General features: G+C 34.2%; 1 protein-coding gene and 2 non-coding genes across 4 annotated transcripts; 1 reads left to right on the top strand and 2 right to left on the bottom strand.

Moving 5' to 3' along the window:
- Positions 1-1497: 1497 nt before the first annotated feature.
- LOC111510356 (solute carrier family 66 member 2) lies at positions 1498-19165 on the bottom strand. 2 transcript variants are annotated; one of them, XM_023166259.2, is made up of 5 exons: positions 18751-19165; positions 18561-18697; positions 17790-17855; positions 13380-13596; positions 1498-8400 (listed from the first exon to the last, which is right to left on the bottom strand). In XM_023166259.2, exons 1-5 carry the CDS (start codon positions 18951-18953, stop codon positions 8208-8210), a joined length of 816 nt encoding a protein of 271 aa, XP_023022027.1. In that variant the 5' UTR covers positions 18954-19165; the 3' UTR covers positions 1498-8207. The 2 variants fall into 2 exon arrangements, with proteins under 2 accessions (XP_023022027.1, XP_023022028.1); XM_023166260.2 differs by lacking the exon at positions 17790-17855 and having other exon boundaries at positions 18751-19159.
- Positions 10425-10498, top strand: TRNAI-AAU (transfer RNA isoleucine (anticodon AAU)). Its single transcript has one exon. It is a non-coding gene; the product is annotated as a tRNA-Ile (tRNA).
- On the bottom strand, positions 10638-10709 carry TRNAP-AGG (transfer RNA proline (anticodon AGG)). The gene has a single exon. It is a non-coding gene; the product is annotated as a tRNA-Pro (tRNA).
- Positions 19166-19493: the final 328 nt, after the last annotated feature.

Here is a 19493-nt window from a genome sequence, read left to right as displayed (position 1 = left end):
TTAAATATAATTCTAAGGCATCACTTTTGCATCTTAAATATCTTGGGGACATCTGTCGAAGAACCTCATTATATTAAACCGTACTTGATCCTTGAGTGAACTTGTGCGTAGTAGACACACACAGCAGCGTTTATATCTATTGATCTTGTTAGCACTCTTAGAGCATAGCAGTATTTTGCAATATTTTGTATTATTGAGGTTAGGTGAGATTTCCAGTCCAATCTAAGATCAAGCTCAATTCCCAAGAACTTTGTACTTTTACAAGCTGATATTGTTGATCTACAATCTGAGGCTGAGTATCCACATGCAGTTGATTGTTGGGAAAACTTTATTACTTGTGTTTTGTTTTTATTCAACTTTAAGTGATCATGTGTGAACCAATCTTCCAATGTATTCAGTGCTTCAAACACGCTTCTGTCTAATTCTTCAATACTGTGTTCCTTGATTACAACACTTGTATCATCTGCAAACTGCACAGTGTTGAAATCAATAGCATTTGCTAGCTCTTTGATATACAGAATATATAACAACGGCCCTAAGATTGATCCTTGCGGAACCCCTCTCAAGATTGTTAATTCATCTGACTGTATGTTTTCGTTAGTGAGGTGGTATTTTTCAACAACTCAAAAAAAAAATAATCACTCCTAAAAAATATAACCCCTTCAATTCTTTGTATTCTATTTTGCAAGTATGATTTTATTGAATCGGCTGAGATTCCCCCGATTCCACAGGCATTAAGCTTGCCTATTAGTATCATGTTGACAATCACTTGACAATGCCACCCAGCAGGATTGAAGAAGAGATGCACTGCATTGCTGGAATCTTTTCTGTAGATCAATAGGTACTGAATGAGGTAAAATGCTCATTAGGCAATCTGTGCAAAGTTTGTGTATTCAGAGATTGTTTTACATTTTTATATCTTGTGATCGTATCAATTTTGATGTCTATGAACTTGGAATATTAAAAGATGGAATTCTCGATACTGATTATTTTTGTTTTAGAATATTGAAGTTGAGGTTGGAACATTTTTCAATTAATGTATTTGCTTGAATGGATTTGAATTATTTCATGATTATTTTCCATATTTGACAGTATTTCTTCCCGCAAGAGTCGCACAATTACAAGATAATACTCCGTATTGCCCGAACGACCATGTGGTAAGAACTCATGATGCACTACGGTAATCGAAAAAAATAGTGAGCAAATCATTGACATTTGATCGTGCTTTTTTTTGTCTTGACTCTCTTCGGCTTTTCCACTGGGACGATTGGACTTTGGTTTCGATCTCATAACCATAAACCCACAATTCGTTACCAGTTATAACCGTTTTGAGCAAATCTGGTTCGCCGTTGACGTCATTCAACAATTCCTGAGCGATGCTCATGCGATTTTTTTGTCAAAATTCAGCAAATCTAGAAGGAACTTCGCTGCCACTTTCTGCTTTTTTAATCTGCTCATGTATTTGAAGGAATATAACCCAACATTAATGAAAACAACTTTCCAAATATATTATTTTATTTTCTACATTTCAGACAAGGTATGAAATTAAATAATAAAAAACAAACAATTAAAAACTTTAGATCATAAGAAGGAACAACAAAATGGAAAAATGTCTAATGCATTGCTCAGTAAAAACAAAAGTGATTCTCTGAGAAAATGTAACAGTTTCTTGGTATAAGCAGAGCTAAGACAGGGTGCTCAGCAAAACACATGATAAAATTTTTACAGGATGTCACCTGAGTTTTTTCACTAATTAAAAGACTATTCCAGTACCTAAATTTCAGAAAAATTACTTTTTATCAGGGCAAGCGTGTGTCGTCCATAATTTTTGTCAACCTTGAAACAAAGCTGTGAGTTTCTTGATTTTTCCAGATTTGATAACACCCTGTGACGTTTATCAGCAAACTGTAAATGTATATATGGAATTGGAAATGTGTTTAGCGAGGACTGGGAAAATATTAGCTTCCCTAAAATGGCGTTGGCCTAACAGTTCTACTCAACGACATAACCGGTTCAAGGTTATGTCGATGGTTCTACAACCTGGGCTGAAAAGTCTCTGGACTAACACATAGATGGCGCTAGTGTAATTATATTCACCGCTTTTTCAGTTAGTACTAACCTTCAAAAGAAAGCTGTTGAAATTTCATAATATTCTACTGATAAGTTTGTGAATTATTTATGCTAAGAGAGACAGTACTTTTATTATTTTCGAAACAATGGATCAAAACTATTTCGTGTTTTGATTTTACACTGCTTCTTGATGGGAAAAAATACCTTTCAAGGGAAGCAATGGCTTGAAAAGTGTTATAAGGACTCCATTAGAAACAACAATAAAACGTTGGTTTGCTGACTTCAAAAGTGATCGCAGTGGACGTCCAAATAATGAGGCAGTAACAACAGAACACAAAAAGTCCACAAAATGGTTTTGAATGATCGTAAAGTGAAGTTGCGTGATTCAGCTTGACATTGTAAATATATCAATATAACGTGTTGGCTTTATTTTGCATGACCATTTGACTATGAGAAAGCTCTGACACTATTTAAACATGACAAACTGGAATTTTTGCGTTGATATGTGACAATGGATGAAATAGATCCATCACTTCACTTCGGAACGATTGTTATCTAAGTGTAGAGCAACTGGTGATCCTCGTTTAAAGCACCAGAAAGCACAATTGGCTGGAAAAGTCATGTTCTTGGTATTTTGGGAGTGTGGTGTAATATTCATCGACTATTTTGAGAAGGGAAACAACTTCAACAGTGAATGTTATAAAGCGTTATTGAAGGGTTGGAAGGCTGAAATTGCAAAGAAGCAACAGCTTTTGGCAAAGAAAATTTGTTTTTCATCAAAACAACACACTGTGTCACAGGTCGATGAAAACAATGGCACAACTACATGAATTGAACTTCGAATTGCTCCCACATCCACCTTATTCGCCAGATTTGGCTCCCAGTGACAATTGGCTGTTGGCAGACCTCAAAAAAAATGGTCACCGATAAGAAATTTCACTTGAAAGAAGAGATTAGTGCTGAAACTGAGGCCTATTAGGATAAATCGTTCTATGAAAGTGCTATTGAAATGTTAGAGCGGTGCTGGAATGATTGGGACGCTCTTGATGGAGATTACGTCGAAGATGATCACTTGGTGATCGAAACACGTGTCGAGGTATTAAAAATAACGGCTTGGTGTTGGGATAAAACTCCAGCAATGTCCATTAAGTTGACGAAAAAGCCAATTTTGAACAAAGAAACGCGTTTTCTTTCTTAGGACTGGGACTTTTTAACCCATGTGTTAGAATCTTCAACTAAAACCAATGTTTTGTTCTTTTTACTTTTCATTAAGTGCTTTCTACAACAAACTAATATGAATACTGGCCTAGGGGTCAAATAACAATTAAATTACGAAAAAAAAATTAAAAATTTGAAAGGGATGAAAACTGGCAAAAATCATATTGACCAAAGTTCATTAGACACAAAAAATAAAGAAATAACAGTATCTTAATGAGTTTTGTAGAAAAAGAAAGGGTGTTCCTTTTCTCATCCAATATTCTAACACTATTTATACCTTTTTGAATTGGAGGAATGGGGAATGTTCCTCCTGACGAAAATCAAGTAGTTTTCATAAAAGAGCTCTAAAACAACGCATTTTAAACTTATCATTTCAACCTTTTTCTTTAAAAAATTATTCAAATACTTGAAAAAGAGGAATGAAATAATGCATTCAACATTTAAAGGGATTCGTTTCCATTTCACCATTTGGCAACATCGGTTATAGCTAATAAAGGACAATGAATCTGTTACCTGTATGAGACAAACAAAGATGACATATTTCAGAGGGGTGCTGCTCTGTTTACTTATGTTCCGAGACGTTCTGTGACATATGACATTTTGTGCACCTAACCTATCTTCCTCTGTATAAATAAATAACAAAACAACTGTTGTTTGTGTGGCTTGTGGAGGTGGTATTGAACTATAATTTATATTTTGCCTTAATTGTTGATTTAAAAAGATAATTTTCCTTTTTTTAAGTAGAATATCTAGGTACGTATAAATTATTTTAACTTGATATAGGCGCTGTTGCCAATTTGTGAATTAGAAACAAATCCCTTTAAAAATTAAAACCCAACATTTGAAACATCAATTTGAATACTTTTCGAAGTGAATTTGAAAAACTCATGAATTAAACTCAACTTTATTTTGTTCAAACTTGCATTTGCTGTAATAACCCAAATTGAGGAACATTCCCCATTATCTACAATTGTGAACAGAGAACACCAAATTCACCGTTGGAGATGAAACTTATAATGCTTTACATACCAAAAAGATTGAATTGACTGCAATTACACAAATTCCTCAACGTTATTGCTCAGAATTATTACATGTGCATTGTTTCATCTCGGGTGAATCATCAAGTTTCAGTTTTTCACGATTATAGCAAAAACTCCACATTGAATGCTTAACTGTAAGACAAACAATCGTTGGTACTTATATTCATACAGTAATATCACATAACTTACAGGCTATTACAACACTTACATGTATATAACCTCATTTTTCCGTTTCCTGGCAAAGTAAAATGGTGAAAATGGCGGACTTTCACCAAAGTTGCCTTTTTTGTTTTCATAAACGACAATTAGATGGCACTACTGAAGGTTGGTTAATTTACAGGGAGTTTTCGAGAAGACTGTGGGAAATATTTGACTCACTCATAAAGCTTTTCATTGGAGGATTTTTATGAATGCAACACTATCGGAAGAAATGTTCAACTATTGGTTTGCAGAATTTCATCGTGGCTTTATACGATTCCAAATAATATTGATTCTGTAAACATGATTAAAGAAGATCAGCATATGACGTAAATACCTAAAAGGTGGCCCTTGTAGGATGTATAAGTGCTGAAAATAAAATCTGGGACAGTTGCAATCTAGGTTTAAAACTATGTATTATAGTCTCTCAACTTCACCGTGGGATGTTTTTTCCCTACTTAGGGCTTCGTTCACGAGATGGAGTAGTTAGTAGTTCGCAATCTTTCTCTTTGAAAGATTCATATATGCAGTTGAAGTAGTTAATTGCTTCATACCCTTTCTGCCAGCAAACAAATCACTGCCAGGACTTAACTCAATATCCGCCATGCTACCATCCAGGGTATTTTTTCTTTTTTATCATTGTGAGTTGCATACATTTTTGAACAACTTGAATGCTTGAACAGCAAAAATATATGGACGTAACTCAATATCCGTCATGCTAATATCCAGGGCATTTTTTCTTTTTTATCATTGTGACTTGCATACATTTTTGAACAACTTGAACAGCAAAAATATCTGGACGTAACTCAATATCCGTCATGCTAATATCCAGGACATTTTTTCTTTTTTATCATTGTGAGTTGCATTTATTTTTGAACTACTTGAACGCTTGAACAACAAAAATATCTGGACGTCACTCAATATCCGTCATGCAATATCCAGGGCATTTTTTTACCATTGTGAGTTGCATATATTTTTGAACTACTTGAACAGCAAAAAATATCTGGACGTAACACAATATCCGTCATGCAATTATCCAGGGCATTTTTTTACCATTGTGAGTTGAATATATTTTGAACTACTTGACTGGCGTATCCCGCCAGCAAAAATATCATTGCCAGGACGTAACTCAATATCCGTCATGCTATCATCCAGGGCATTTTTTCTTTTCTACCATTGTTAAGTTGCATATATTTTTCATTGGCTTTTCAACTACCTGACTGAATATTATCCCAAATTTTATGGCAATATACAAATAGATATGACATGTAAGCATTTTTTTTTTAATGAATACAACCATAGCAGTGAGTTTTGTTCGAATGTTGGATATTGAAATGGCTTCATGTCTCTATAAGTTTTAAAAATATGAAATAAATCATCAAGAATATAAACGATCTAGTAGAACTTTTGATACGTCATTCAAATTCTTGAAATACCAAATATTCAATGATGAGAGCAGTAACTGTTAAAAAATAATAAAAACGTTATAAGAAAATGTTAGCTTGTATCGTTGCTAATTTCTAAATGTACAGAAAGCCTTGAGAACAAAAAATTCAGAATTGACAAGAAATAAAATCCATTGAATGTGTTGGGTCTGCAAAATTGACACCTCACTAAAAATCTACAGTGAGCAGCATAAGCGTTAAACCCTCTCAACGTCATATTGGAAATTATTCGAACGAATCACCGATTTTTTATTCCGACAAGTTGAAACTCTATCAAAACCATTTCAGGTCGTGTCTAAAAGACCTGAAAAAGCTTTTCAAAATCTGCAATAAACTTCTTTCGATCCCTTTGATAATTGACACAAGGGTGCTCCAGGGTTCCATTTTGGGACTGATACCAATCTTCTTAAATACCATTGAATCTACTTGCAGATAATATTTCTTTTCAACAGCTCAAAATTCTGAAATAAAAATCAATTCCACAATTAAGATGGTCTTAGTTTGGACTTTTGATATGCCCTCTCTTACTAACACAGATAAAACAAGTTCTATGCATTGAAATAATGAATCGGTATTGGAATTGACCGATTCTTGAATTTCATAATGTATTTCTCTGAACAGTTTATAGAGCCGCCACGCGTGTTTCTCTATACAACAGCTTCCTCAGGCATGTGTTTGCATAAGTGTGAATACGCCATAATTTTCCTAATTTGGCAATTCTTAGTTTTAATGTTTTAATTGATTGACTTTTGACTGAGTGACGTTTCATACCAGAAAAGTAAAATGTCAACAACCGACATGTTTTGGCAATTCAAACTAGTATTTTCCATGAACGAGTTAAGAGGACAATGCTCGCAATTCTCACCGTACAGCATATTTGTCACGCGTCAACTCTAAATCATCTTTTGAACCTCTCGCAGTACATACAGTAAAACCCCAACTATTCGAACTCAAACTATCCAGATCACTTAAAGAGAAAAACATTTGTTTGTATTTCTCACGAGACAATTAATTGCGAATAATTCGCAATTCTTAATGTAGTGTCCAAACTGTATATATGAAATTGTGTTCTGTTTTCAGTAATTTAGTCCGACTTTTGATGTTCACAAAAATAAGATGAGTTTTCTTTAGATATGCCATCAGTCAGTTTGTATTTGCCGGTGAATGCGAAAACCTCTTCCCTTACGAAAACGCCATCTACGGGATCGACTCAGAACTCATTCCCATTTTCCCAGAAGCAGACGCCATCTATGAGAACGGCGGAGAACTCACTTACTTTACCCCTTACGAAAACGCCATCTATGAGATCAACACAGAACTCATTAACATTTTCTCTAAAGCAGGCGCCATCTATGGGAAAGGCGGAGAACTCATTCACATTTCTCCTCGCGAAGACGCCATTTATAGGATAGAACTCAATCATATTTCATCTTACGAAGGGGCCGTCTCTGAGATTGACAGAGAACTCCTCGAATATTGAAGACAAAGTCATTTGAAGCTTGGCTTTGCGTGTGACCTCCTTGAGTTCTCTGTTGATCCCACAGATGGCGTCTTCGTGAAGGCAGTAACTTAGGCCAGTACTTTGAGAACAGGTAGTCCTAGCAGACTAGCACCACTATTGAGACCTAAGGCGGGTTAAACAGAGCTGTCTGGTGTTGAATCCTGAATGCTTTGTGTTTGAGCTCTGGTTTCCAATCTGAACTAGAGATTGCCCCAAATAATGCTTAATTGGAGTTTTACTGTATCTGATTACCGACTGATTCAAATCGCCGGTTAGTGACTAGACTAGCACAACATACGAAGCACCAATTCCGCACCATCCGCACGCCATTACACAAAAGGAACTGACGCCAAACTGGAAGAAAAACTCCTCTTTGTCGAGATCTATGGAAGCAGCGAAGAGCATACGTCATAACGTGTGCCTGTGAATAAGCAAATTCACTTTAGTCTTGGCGCGCTTCTTGTACGTGGCGTGGTGCGAGGGTCTCTTCGCTAGGAGTCCGTTCACGGCTCGGACTTCTCTATTTACACTATCTACAACACTAGTTTTGTTTTCTATCGTGTCAGAAACTATATTTTCTTTGTGAACGTCTGCGCTGACGACACAGCGACCGTTATTGGAATCACCAATGTCACAACTATTAACTAACAGTTCGATATCCACTCTCTTCTCGTTCGGGTCCACTGCTGCGGCTTCGGGGGTCTTCTTCTCGCCGTGCTTCCAGATGATGACCACTCAATCCCCCCGACAGGCGCCCGCCCGTTTCGGTTCCGTGTTCCCTCGGTAGATGAACACTTCCAGGAGGATCAGGAGGTCCACCGTCACTTGCACCGTCCCGCACACCCAGAACTGCACCGGAGCGTCGCGCAGCAGGAAGTAGGCCGTCTTGAAGATGTCGCCGCACGTCCACATCACCACCATGCTCAAGCTGGAAGAAAAAAAATTTATATCACCACGTATGCCGTGGAATGTTGGTGAATGTACATTTAACCGATTATTTTTATTTTTTTTATATTGGTACACTCGTCTCGAACACATGATAACGGTTTCAGCCGTAGATAAAAAAAATTGCATCAAATTTTGCGGTAAAAATAGAATTGAGTGCTCAAAAACACTTGAAATGTTTACAGTGGCATACGATGATTGCACCCTGAGCCAGAAAAATGTTTATAGTATAACAATTTTCAATTGACGGTAACTGAGAGCTAACGGCAACAATGTTGAATGTTAGAACTAAATTCTTACCGGGGTCATTTTTATTGTCTATGCATCGCCATTGTAAATAATTGAAAAGTAAGATGATTCTATAAAATTTGCCCTCCGTAACAAGATAGCTTCTGCATATCGATAGGATGTACGAGCGAATAGGTGAACCAGTTCGTTAAATACTTTGAAACATCGGTAAACTGATCTACACTTCGCAGGTCTATTATATTTGCGTCCTTAAAATGCCACAACTAGTCATTCGGTTTCTTCATTATCAAGCGCCCTTATCTGCTTAGGCGTAGTGTGTTCTGTTTCTTGTGAAGGTGACTTTGTTTTGTATTTATTAAATATATTTTATTATATTTATTAAATAGACTTTTATATTTATTAACTTTAAAATATAAGATAGAGTTGGCCGATACTTGTTTATCAAAATACATTATCATAGATTTTCATCACATTCACACTTTATTGTGAGATAGTTAGTTGACTTAGTCATTAAACTCAGGTATAAATGTTCGTTAAACTCATGTATAACTGTCATTAATTAGTTCCTAGAATATTATTAGTTTCTAGGTAGATGGTAATATTTCAAAAAGTATGTATAAATCACAATGTATGTAGAATTCAGTTTGTTAGTGAACACGCTTGAAAAAGCTACTGTGCAGCGAAACACGTGTTGCGGATTTGTTAATCTGTTCTAGTGAAAATCTCACAATAAAGTGTTTTTCAAAATACATCAACTTCAAAATAGTTTTTGAGGTAAGTAAACAACTGACAAATAGCTGAATAATATGATTGAATCTTATTATTTTTGTAGTATTAAGATGGATGCCGTAGCAGGTCCAAGTAATGTACAAAGGAAGCGGAAGTTTATGTCTTTAGAAGAAAAATAGATTGTCTGTAGAGTGTACGAAAATTTAAAAAATACACTTCGTACAGTGAAAGCTGTAGCCTAGTGTTCATTTTTAACGGGAATATCCGTGTCGACAATTGAACGCATTGTACGTGAAAAGTGAAAAAAAGGTGACTGGAATTGTGCAAGCTCCAAAAGTACATTGTCGTGGTAGAAAAAAAAATTGAATTGAATTCTGAAACTTCATAAGTATAACATAGGTAATTATTTCTTTGCTTTGCAGTTCTCTTTCTATATAAAAGGAACATAATACTTATTTTGTGAATTTTTCTGCTTTTTTGAAGTACTGTATTAGGCATAATAAGAAAATGTAATCAGTTTTACCATTGACACCAGGTAGCGCCACCTACTATAATAATTTTTATGTAATTACCTATGTGTTCAAATAAATTAAAATATTATTTTGGTACGCCACTGCAGAGTTGGTAAGAGGATTATACGTTGGTCACTTCAAGTGCGACGTTGCTAATTAATCACCTTCAATTGAAAATTGTTATAGTATACAAGGGGGTATAAGTTTTTCACAGATGGTCAAGAAGATGTGAAACACGTCGCTCGCCTTGGACGCCTCAGCAGATGATTTGTTATAGACTCTTATACTCAATTGAAAGTGGACCATTTGGAGTTATTTTTGCTTGGATAGATGGAATAGTTACGTCTAGTTTCTTTAGGCGGAGTATAAAATACCAGTACTACAGACTGGATTTCAGCAAAATAGAAACTTCTCAGAATTTGTAAATATACAGCATTCATAATTTTTTTAATCGTACATTCATTCTCATATCTGAATAGAAACCAGAAAATTTGAATTTTCAGCTAGCTGGACATCAGGCCCATTAGCTCAGTTGGTTAGAGCGTCGTGCTAATAACGCGAAGGTCGCGGGTTCGATCCCCCCATGGGCCATCTTTTTTTTTTCATATTAGGATGTCATTTAGAAAAATAAAAACAATTACCATGACTGACTGACCAATTCGAGAAAAGTTTCCGAGATTCCAGCAAGTTTTTTTAATAAGCGACTTGATTTAAATAAAAAAAAAAAACTGGGCTCGTCCGGGATTTGAACCCGGGACCTCCCGCACCCTAAGCGGAAATCATACCCCTAGACCAACGAGCCGATGGTAAATAATGTTTCAAAGTCGTTGATAGGCAAAGATTGTATTGCTTTTATTCACAAAAAAGCGCTTAATATTCAAAATATTGTTATGTTATGAATGCTGCAATAGTAATTCCTTTTTTTTTATCTCGACGTGAGGAGCATGTAATCAACACAGATAGTTTATCAAGTTGGGCACGTGTCGATATTGAATACAGAGTAATAACAATAATTTTGATTATATGTAATTATACAGTTATAATAGGTACAATGACAGTTCTATATTGATTCAAACCACACCTAAAAAAATTAAAATTCAGTTATGCTGAATTTAACCTTTCATTGAATTCGTGATCAGTATCTAGAAGTTATTATTACACTCAGTGATTCAGAACTGACGACTACCTATATTTTGGATTCATTTCATACTATTGAAAAAATAACAGGGCCTGGAATAAATTTTCGATTATAGTATCTGCTGGAGTTACAAACTATTAATATAGTATATATGGTGCTCACTTTAAACGGCCCATCTTTGATATTTAATTTATTAAGATAAAAAAAAAACAAGTAACCCTAAATTAAAATTTCAATTGGAACTATTTCACCATCGGAAAGTCGAACAAAAGTAAATTAATGATGGTTTGGAGGTTACACCCCAAAAAGTTTTCAAGGAATATGAAATTTACTGTTTAAGTAAGAACTTAAAGCTTTAAATTTATTTTCCAGATGTTATATAATATTCGTGATACACAAGAATATTCTTTCACAAGATATAAGTGTTTGATATTGAAAAAAAATTGTGTTTTTTCTTCAAATTTTGAATAAAGAGTATTAGCGTTGATTCAACTTATCTTCGAACTGTTAGTTGATAGATAGCCACATTTTTTTTGTATCAAGTGGAGTGGTAGAAAGCCAAAAATTTTCTTTGCCCAAAATTTTAATGTGTCTCCAAATCTGAAAATAAATTAAAATTCCTGACTGGTATGTTTGAAAAATGACCATATTTTTTTCAGGGAACATTTTAGATATACAGTGTGACCCATTTTTAATGGGTCATTATTATTTTCAGTTCGTGTTTCAGCGTTAATAAAACTATTGTTTGAAGAGAAGTTTCATTCGATGGTTGAGGAGTATTTTAATAATTATCTGTGACTAATTGAGAAACATCAAACGAAATATGTTTTACAAAAATGAGTGATGAACAAGGAAACCATGTCAATTTCCGTTTGAAACAGTTTATCTCGAAAACGGTTCAAAATAGATATAGTATTATCTGAACAGAGTTAATCGAAAATTGGATGTAGAGTTGAAAAATGTTGAAATATACAGGGAGTTCCATTTGAAAAAAATTGAGTTCCACTAATTTTTTCATGAGATCAAAGTATCTGCATTTTTTGAAGACCCTGTATGAGGCAAATGAAAATATGACTCGGAGTGAAGATCCTCATAGTATCACTCCACTCCATTTCAAATTTGATCGTTTTAGTGCAAGAGAGTTCAAGATTATCAGCATTTATAAAAGTTTATGTTTGGTAAAAAAAGTATCGAAATTAATTTATATCTTCTAAACGGTAATAGATAGGTATAGGGAAATAGTATATGAATTTGTTGACAAAGTGATAATGAATCATAATATGATATTATATACGGGGTGTTCCATTTGAAAAATCAAAAAAGCCGCTACTTTATAGTAGAAGCGACAACGCCGCTTCGTCTGAAATATTTTAGTCGTATAGGTCATATTGACTTTTGCATACTGTGAAATTTTCAGGTTGATCCGTTAAATAGTTTGTCAGAAACGGCTAATTAACGCTCATCATGAAAAGCCCTGTAGATACATATCTTTTATATCCTCCATTTTAACATAGTTTGTACCCATGCACTATTTATATTTTTATTTCAGTTGGTATGTATTGCATTTTTTAAGTATGTACTACACAAGCTTTGTCTACAAGACTATGTCTTATGATAATAAAGCATATTATTATTAATTTAATTTAAACTTCAGCCTAAGTAACATGCGGTCGGCTATGCTAACACCAAATATGTAAAAAGTAAAAACAATTGAATTTCACGATATTTCTTTTACTACAAAATAAATTTAACTTATACTTTAGCCTCAACAACACGTGGTGGTTACGCTATTAAATTGTAACTTGTATGACACGTTTGTAGGTTTAACATAGCAGCGCCATCTATTGATTACTTACTCAATCTCGTCAACAGATATCGCCATCTGTTAAAATCATTTGAAATTAACAGATAATTGTGAATGTCAAATAATAGACAAATAATTTGCAATAAAATAATATTGCGACTATTGAGATGTAAGCTATCCTATCTTTAAAATTGGATCAAACTGCACAGAGTGTGCAAATTTTATTAAAATCGGTCAAGTAGTTTAGCAGTGGATAGTTTTTTTGAAATATGGTTATCATAGCATGGTTACCGTGTTAGGAATCACACGTTAGGAGTCCTTAGCTCGCACAAGTTTTGACTTCTGAGGGTTGTCGTTCGTAGGGGTGCGACAGTTGGTTAACGGAAACATAGATAGATTTTAAAATAGATATATCGATGTTCTCGATAAAGGTATTTCATCGTCTCTTCAAACTGGCTTGGTCTCATTTGGACATCCTTTATAAAAAATGATGCAAACGTACAAAAAAGGACTGAAAATTCTATACTAACCTCATGCCTTCTGTAGATTTATTCCTATAATTCTTAATTAGCTGAGGCATCCCTAGCATCGCTTCCGTGAACACAGCCATGAATCCAACGGTTTCGACGAAAAACATATAATCTATGAATATGTACATCAAGAGGGAAGTGACGATCATGAAGACGAGAATGCAGTCCAGATACGACTGGAAATCGGTCCAGTTCCAGAAGTACTTACCGTCGAAATCTGCAATAGATTCATCATTAAACAATGTCAAACGATGGTATTTCTAAATGTCCCAGAATCGCAAGTGTTGATTGGGAACCCTGCACCATTTTTGAATTTGAAAAGAAACCACCGGGTTTCTTTTGACCAGTTTCCTTGCAGTGAAAGCTGCAGAGCTAACAGAGGGCGAGACTCTTAAGGGAACCTCAGGCTTGTCCTTTAAGGACCACTCAGTTCATAATGCATCTATTTTAGGTTCAAACTTCTCTGTCTAGTATTGTCACACTTTGTTCTTCACTTTCCACAGCACTTCGATTTGCTACATGTCTACGCTTAGTGCATGTGTCATAGTGCAGAGCTATGCCAGTCACAAATCGGCACTAGTACAAAGTATCACTGATAGATGGAGTAGGAGACAGAGAGCGCTCTGGATGATGTTTGTCTAGAAAGTAATAAAGTCGAAGTTGAAGGTGTTGCGTTGCACTGTGGTATGATGTACTGGTCTGAAAGGCATCTAAGTTATTAATTAGAAATAAGTGTTGTGAACAAATAGACAATAAAGTCTATTTAATTTTAATTTGGTTTATGATTCCACACCTTTACATATTCTAATAGTATCTTAACGATTTCAGTTTTCGTAACTGAAACTTCAAACCACTTTTCGAAAGTCTAGATGACTAATTTTCAGTTTAGTTACTTGATCAAAATTAATTATAAAATATGGTGTCTGGCAAGAATTTCAATTGCAGCAATTTTCATTTGCAATATAGATTGAATGCTAATACCATTTGCTGGTTATAAAAAGCTCAGACAAATTTTGGAGCTTTACTGAAATCCTAGAAGGTCTGGAAGCGCTACTATGAATGGGGAATGTTCCTCAATTTGGGTTATTACAGCAAATGCAAGTTTGAACAAAATAAAGTCGCGTTTAATTCATGAGTTCTTCAAATTCACTTCGAAAAGTATTCAAAATGATGTTTCAAACGTTGGGTTTCAATTTTTAAAGAGATTTGTTTCAAATGAACATATTAGCAACAGCGCCAATAATTTATACGTACCTAGATATCCTACTTTAAAAAAGGAAAATTATCTTTATAATTCAACAATTAACGGAAAATATAAATTATAGTTCAATACCACCCCAACAAGCCACATAAACAACAGTTGTTTTGTTATTTATTTATATAGAAGAAGATAGGTTAGGTGCACAAAATGTCATATGCCACAGAATGTCTCGGAACTCGGAACATAAGTAAACAGAACAGTAATCCTCTGAAATGTCATCTTTGTTTGTCCCATACAGGTAACAGATTCATTGTCCTTTATTAGCTATAACCTATGTTGCCAAATGGTGAAATAGTAACGAATCCCTTTAAATGTTGAATGCATTATTTCATTCCTCTTTTTTAAGTATTTAAATAATTTTTTAAAGAAAAAGGTGGAAATGATAAGTTTAAAATGCGTTGTTTTACAGCTCTTTTATGAAAACTACTTGATTCTCGTCAGGAGGAACATTCCCCATTAGTTGTTTTGTAACAATGTCCTTTGATGCATATATATGAGTACTTTCCAGTTTATACAAAGATGTGAAGGATTTCATAACATAGTCAAATCTATAGGCACTACATTTTCAGTCACCTCAAAAATCATTTGGACTCAAACTCTATACGAGATCTGTTAAAACACAAATTTCCCGGTATACGTACATCCCATTATCGATTTTTACTTTTTTGTGTTGGAACAACCGTCTCGAACAAACGTTGAAAATTTCATCTGTTTAACATGTTTGATCTGTTGACGATGAGAGACATAAAAGTGCTTTTCCATCACAATAATGCACCTGCTCACTCATTATTACTTTTTCGTAATTTTTTGGTCAAATCATGCCTCAGCCATCATATTCGCCAGATTTGCCCCCCTGCGACTTTTCCTGTTCTCAAGATTAAAGAGCCTATAAGAGGATGGTGTGTACGGGTGCACAAGCGTATTATATCTGAGGGGAGAACATTGACGTTAAATAAAAAGTGCAAGTCATTTCATATTTGCTATTTTTCATCTTTAAGAAAAATCTAGTCATTCCTAATGGTAGATTTCCAAAGCTTGCTTTGAAAAATCATTTTCCAAGATAAAAGAGACGACTGATAAAGAAAACAAAAAACTATTGAAACAAACACTTCGGTGATAACTACAAATTACTAACAAAAACTTAGCTAGGCAGTTGCCATATGTTTTTTTTTTTGGTATTGTATTGCACCAAAAGACTCAATTTTATTCTTCATCATTAGTTAAATTTGACAGTACCATCATTAAGAATCATGTATAGAGACACGAATCCATGCGTTAGCATGGATTCGTGCTTTAGCTTTAGACACTTTAGCTTTAGACACGAATCCATGCTAACGCATGGATTCGTGTCTAAAGCTATATTTTCTGATGATTCGAAAATCTAAAATAATTTTCCATATACACGTGTAGGGTGACTTCAAGTTTTCAAGTCTTTCAATTAAGTTTTTATATCCCTTCAATAATTTATTTTTTAAAAAGCTGTTTTATTGAATTGTTACTTTCAAATAGGTAATCAATTATGAATCGGTATTACCTATACCCACTTTGTGAATGATCACAAGTCACCCCCAAGGTGAGTTAGAAAAATTTCCTCATGATGACAAATTCGTTGGAAAAACATGGAACATCATTAATCCTTTCACGCTTCTAATATTGATAATTATTTCCAAATATGGTGCAGGGTATTTGAAACTAGCATGTAGCATGCATAACAGACCCAATAAAAATTTTGGGAATTTTGGAAAATGAATGGATTATTATAATGGATCAGAAACAATAATAATTTGCTTTCAAACTGAATAAGAAGTTAACTTGACTAATGCTTCACTGCATTATTATGTTACTCAAAGTTATTGAAGTAACACTAAAACTCGGCACTCTGTATTCATAAAAAAATAATCACTCAATATAAGATAATGGGCAGATCAATAACCCAGCCCGAAATTGGGACACAAAGAATCAAAGGAAGAATGCTCTCTTGTCCTTCAGTGTTTCTATTTTAAGAATGATGACCTTTTGTTGACTGATAAACCTATACAAAAGCCACCAGAGACCTGATGATGATCTTTCATGAAAACCTTTAATAAATGTGATATAAATAACTGAACAGGGTTGGTGCTTTCGAATTTCATTATTTTTCCTCATCGGAAACATTTTATCATTGATTTTCAAGTCAAATGTATATTGTTGATATAAGTAGATTAGTTTTGATAGGTTGTGACGGTTTTATATTATTATAGGTGGGTATGGCTTTGTTGGATTACATGACCTTGTTTGTGTACAATCAAGGACAGGTAGCTAGATTTTATTAATGTTCATTGCCTCTTCCTTCCAGTTGAAATTATCCCTGGGTTTCTGAATTTCTATTACCTCTCTACATATTCTTGGATAGTAATTTTGAGTTTTATCAAATATTTCTGAAAATACCTCCACATGGATCTAGTTTATTTGAAAGGGGAGTATTGTATGAAGCAATCAAAGTATATAATGCTCTACCAGATCATCTTAGGTCCATTGAAAGTGTCAGCAATCAAAAACTATTTACTGGATAACAGTTTTTGCTCAAACGAGGAATTTTTTCAACAATTACCCCCATATTGCCCTTTTTCATGTATTTTTTGTTTTTGTTCTTGTTATCTGTTTTTATCTTTTAACTTGAGCCTCTAAATCGTTTGTGTGATGTGTTTAAATGTATTTATTTATATGCATCATGTATACTGAACCATGTCAGTATCCTCTTGGATCTAATGACAGTAAACATTATTATCATTATTATAAAACCTTTGGTACTTTCTAGTACTTTCATCAATAACATCAATCAATCCATTCAGTTCCAGAAACTCAAATTGAAAGTAGGATCCTATGATTGTCATTACCATAAGCATTGCTTGAGATGTCCTGTAATAGATATATATTTCATATTTTGTGATTATAATAATAGTATATATCATAACAACATTCATCAAACATGAAGTAAAAGTTATTCAGGTTTCCTGTTTTATTTTCTTCATTGAGAGAGCAAACTTGCGGTTAAAGTTGAATTATTTGAAGATCACCAGGTTTGTATAAATTTTTCCCCAGTTAGTATAATGTAAAATGAGAATGAAAAGTTAGTATATCTAAAAGCTGAAGCGTGCAAGCTAAATTACCAAATATACTGCGAGAAGAGCAGGTAGGCTTAGCATTTAGAAGTCTCTTTACTTCAATGGGTTTAGCTGCCAAAATAATCAAAAATAAGGGATTAGAAACTTCATTCAGGCTATTATTATAGAAGTATGTACAATTTTAGAATGACTTATTTTTCATTCCAGTTCATGAATTACATTTCAATTATTTCTATGAGAACAAAAAATTCAAACAAAATAAGACAGAGCATTTATGATAACTAAAAACATTGTAGGCTCCAGTACAGAGTCTTGAGGTACACCATAAGAAATTGGTCTTGATTTTGTTGTGCTGCTTTTCTTGTTTACAAAATTAGGTTTGCTAAATATTTATGGATTATTCTAGTTCAGTAGCAAATTAAAAATGTAAAGTGATATTTCATACATATATGATCTGCTTGATCATACTTGAGAGGCGAGTGTTTAGTAAGGGAAATGGTTGAAATTAGACAAAATAAAAATAACATGTCTATTCAATTTGGCACAATTCCTTCTGCTTCTTTAAAAAAATTGGAAGTGAATCACTTTCAAATAAATACACTGTAGGTATGTTACTTTTTTGATGTTTTTTTTTCTGAGAAATATAGCAAAAGGTTTAAAGGCTTTAATTTACAAATGGTAGTTTTTATGAAACTTTCTTAATTTCTAAGTGAAACCTAATTTTATCTGTTCATATATTTTTATCAGCTTTTGAAAAATCACTTGGCAAACTATTGATTATTGATTACTATCTAAAAATAACTAACAAAATCTCACCTAGAAAAATCCTTTGCCTCGCCTGATGCAGCTGGTTTTTGTTCCTCACATTAACACACAGGTGGATCATCAAAAACATAGTAATATTCATAATCATACTTTGAACTAAGAGAGGATATTCGAAGTGTCTTCCAAACCTGCAAGATTAGCATTTCTACCAGAGTTCAAAATCCGTTCTGAAAACACTCACCAAAACATAATCCTTAAGGTATTGGCTACCAGAAGGGCTAAACACACTAATAACGAAAAACCTTCGGCATCTCTGGTTTTCCTTATTTGTCTGTATTGCGGGATATAAGGGATGACACCCCCTACAATCATAGCTGCGGCGCTCACCCATCCCACGACAGTGCCTACTGTTAAAGACAACTCGTCAGATATCACCCAATCCATTTTTTTAATGTATTTTCTTCGAACTATTTGAGCAACTTTACATTGTCCTACATTCGACTATTTCAGCAGGTGGCCGTACCCGTGCCCGAAGGTTGTCAAATGCCAAATGATAACATACAATTCCTGAAAATCAAAGTGAGAGGGGTAGATCCCTATTCCTACAATCGTAGAAATTATCGCAACACAATAGAATGTGCTGCCCCCATTGTCTGGACGGTTTCAATCACGAATATTCCATTGGTTAGAGTAATGTCACAAAATAAACAGCTGAATTGCATCCAATCAAGTTCGATTTTGAGGGCTAGAGGAAAATTTAAAATGTTATTCTACCGCTTGTAATGTCTGCGCACTAATAGCATTCTCCACTGTTAAAACCAGAGCATTTTTAGTGTATTTCTATCCTTCATTAATGTATGGAGAAATAGAGGAGAGAGAACTACTAATTGTGTCTCGGTTTTTGTAATGAAAAACACTATAAGAACCCGCCGTGGCTATATTGCCGGCAACGGGTTTAATAATAGATATTAAATATTATCTAGT

This window comes from Leptinotarsa decemlineata, unplaced genomic scaffold, assembly GCF_025532065.1.
Source record: "Leptinotarsa decemlineata unplaced genomic scaffold, Ldec_3_MD MMD2_tig00000232_RagTag_RagTag, whole genome shotgun sequence".
Taxonomy (NCBI): domain Eukaryota; kingdom Metazoa; phylum Arthropoda; class Insecta; order Coleoptera; family Chrysomelidae; genus Leptinotarsa; species Leptinotarsa decemlineata.
The sequence above is the reverse complement of the archived record's forward strand: the minus strand, read 5'-3'. Positions and strand labels throughout refer to the sequence as shown.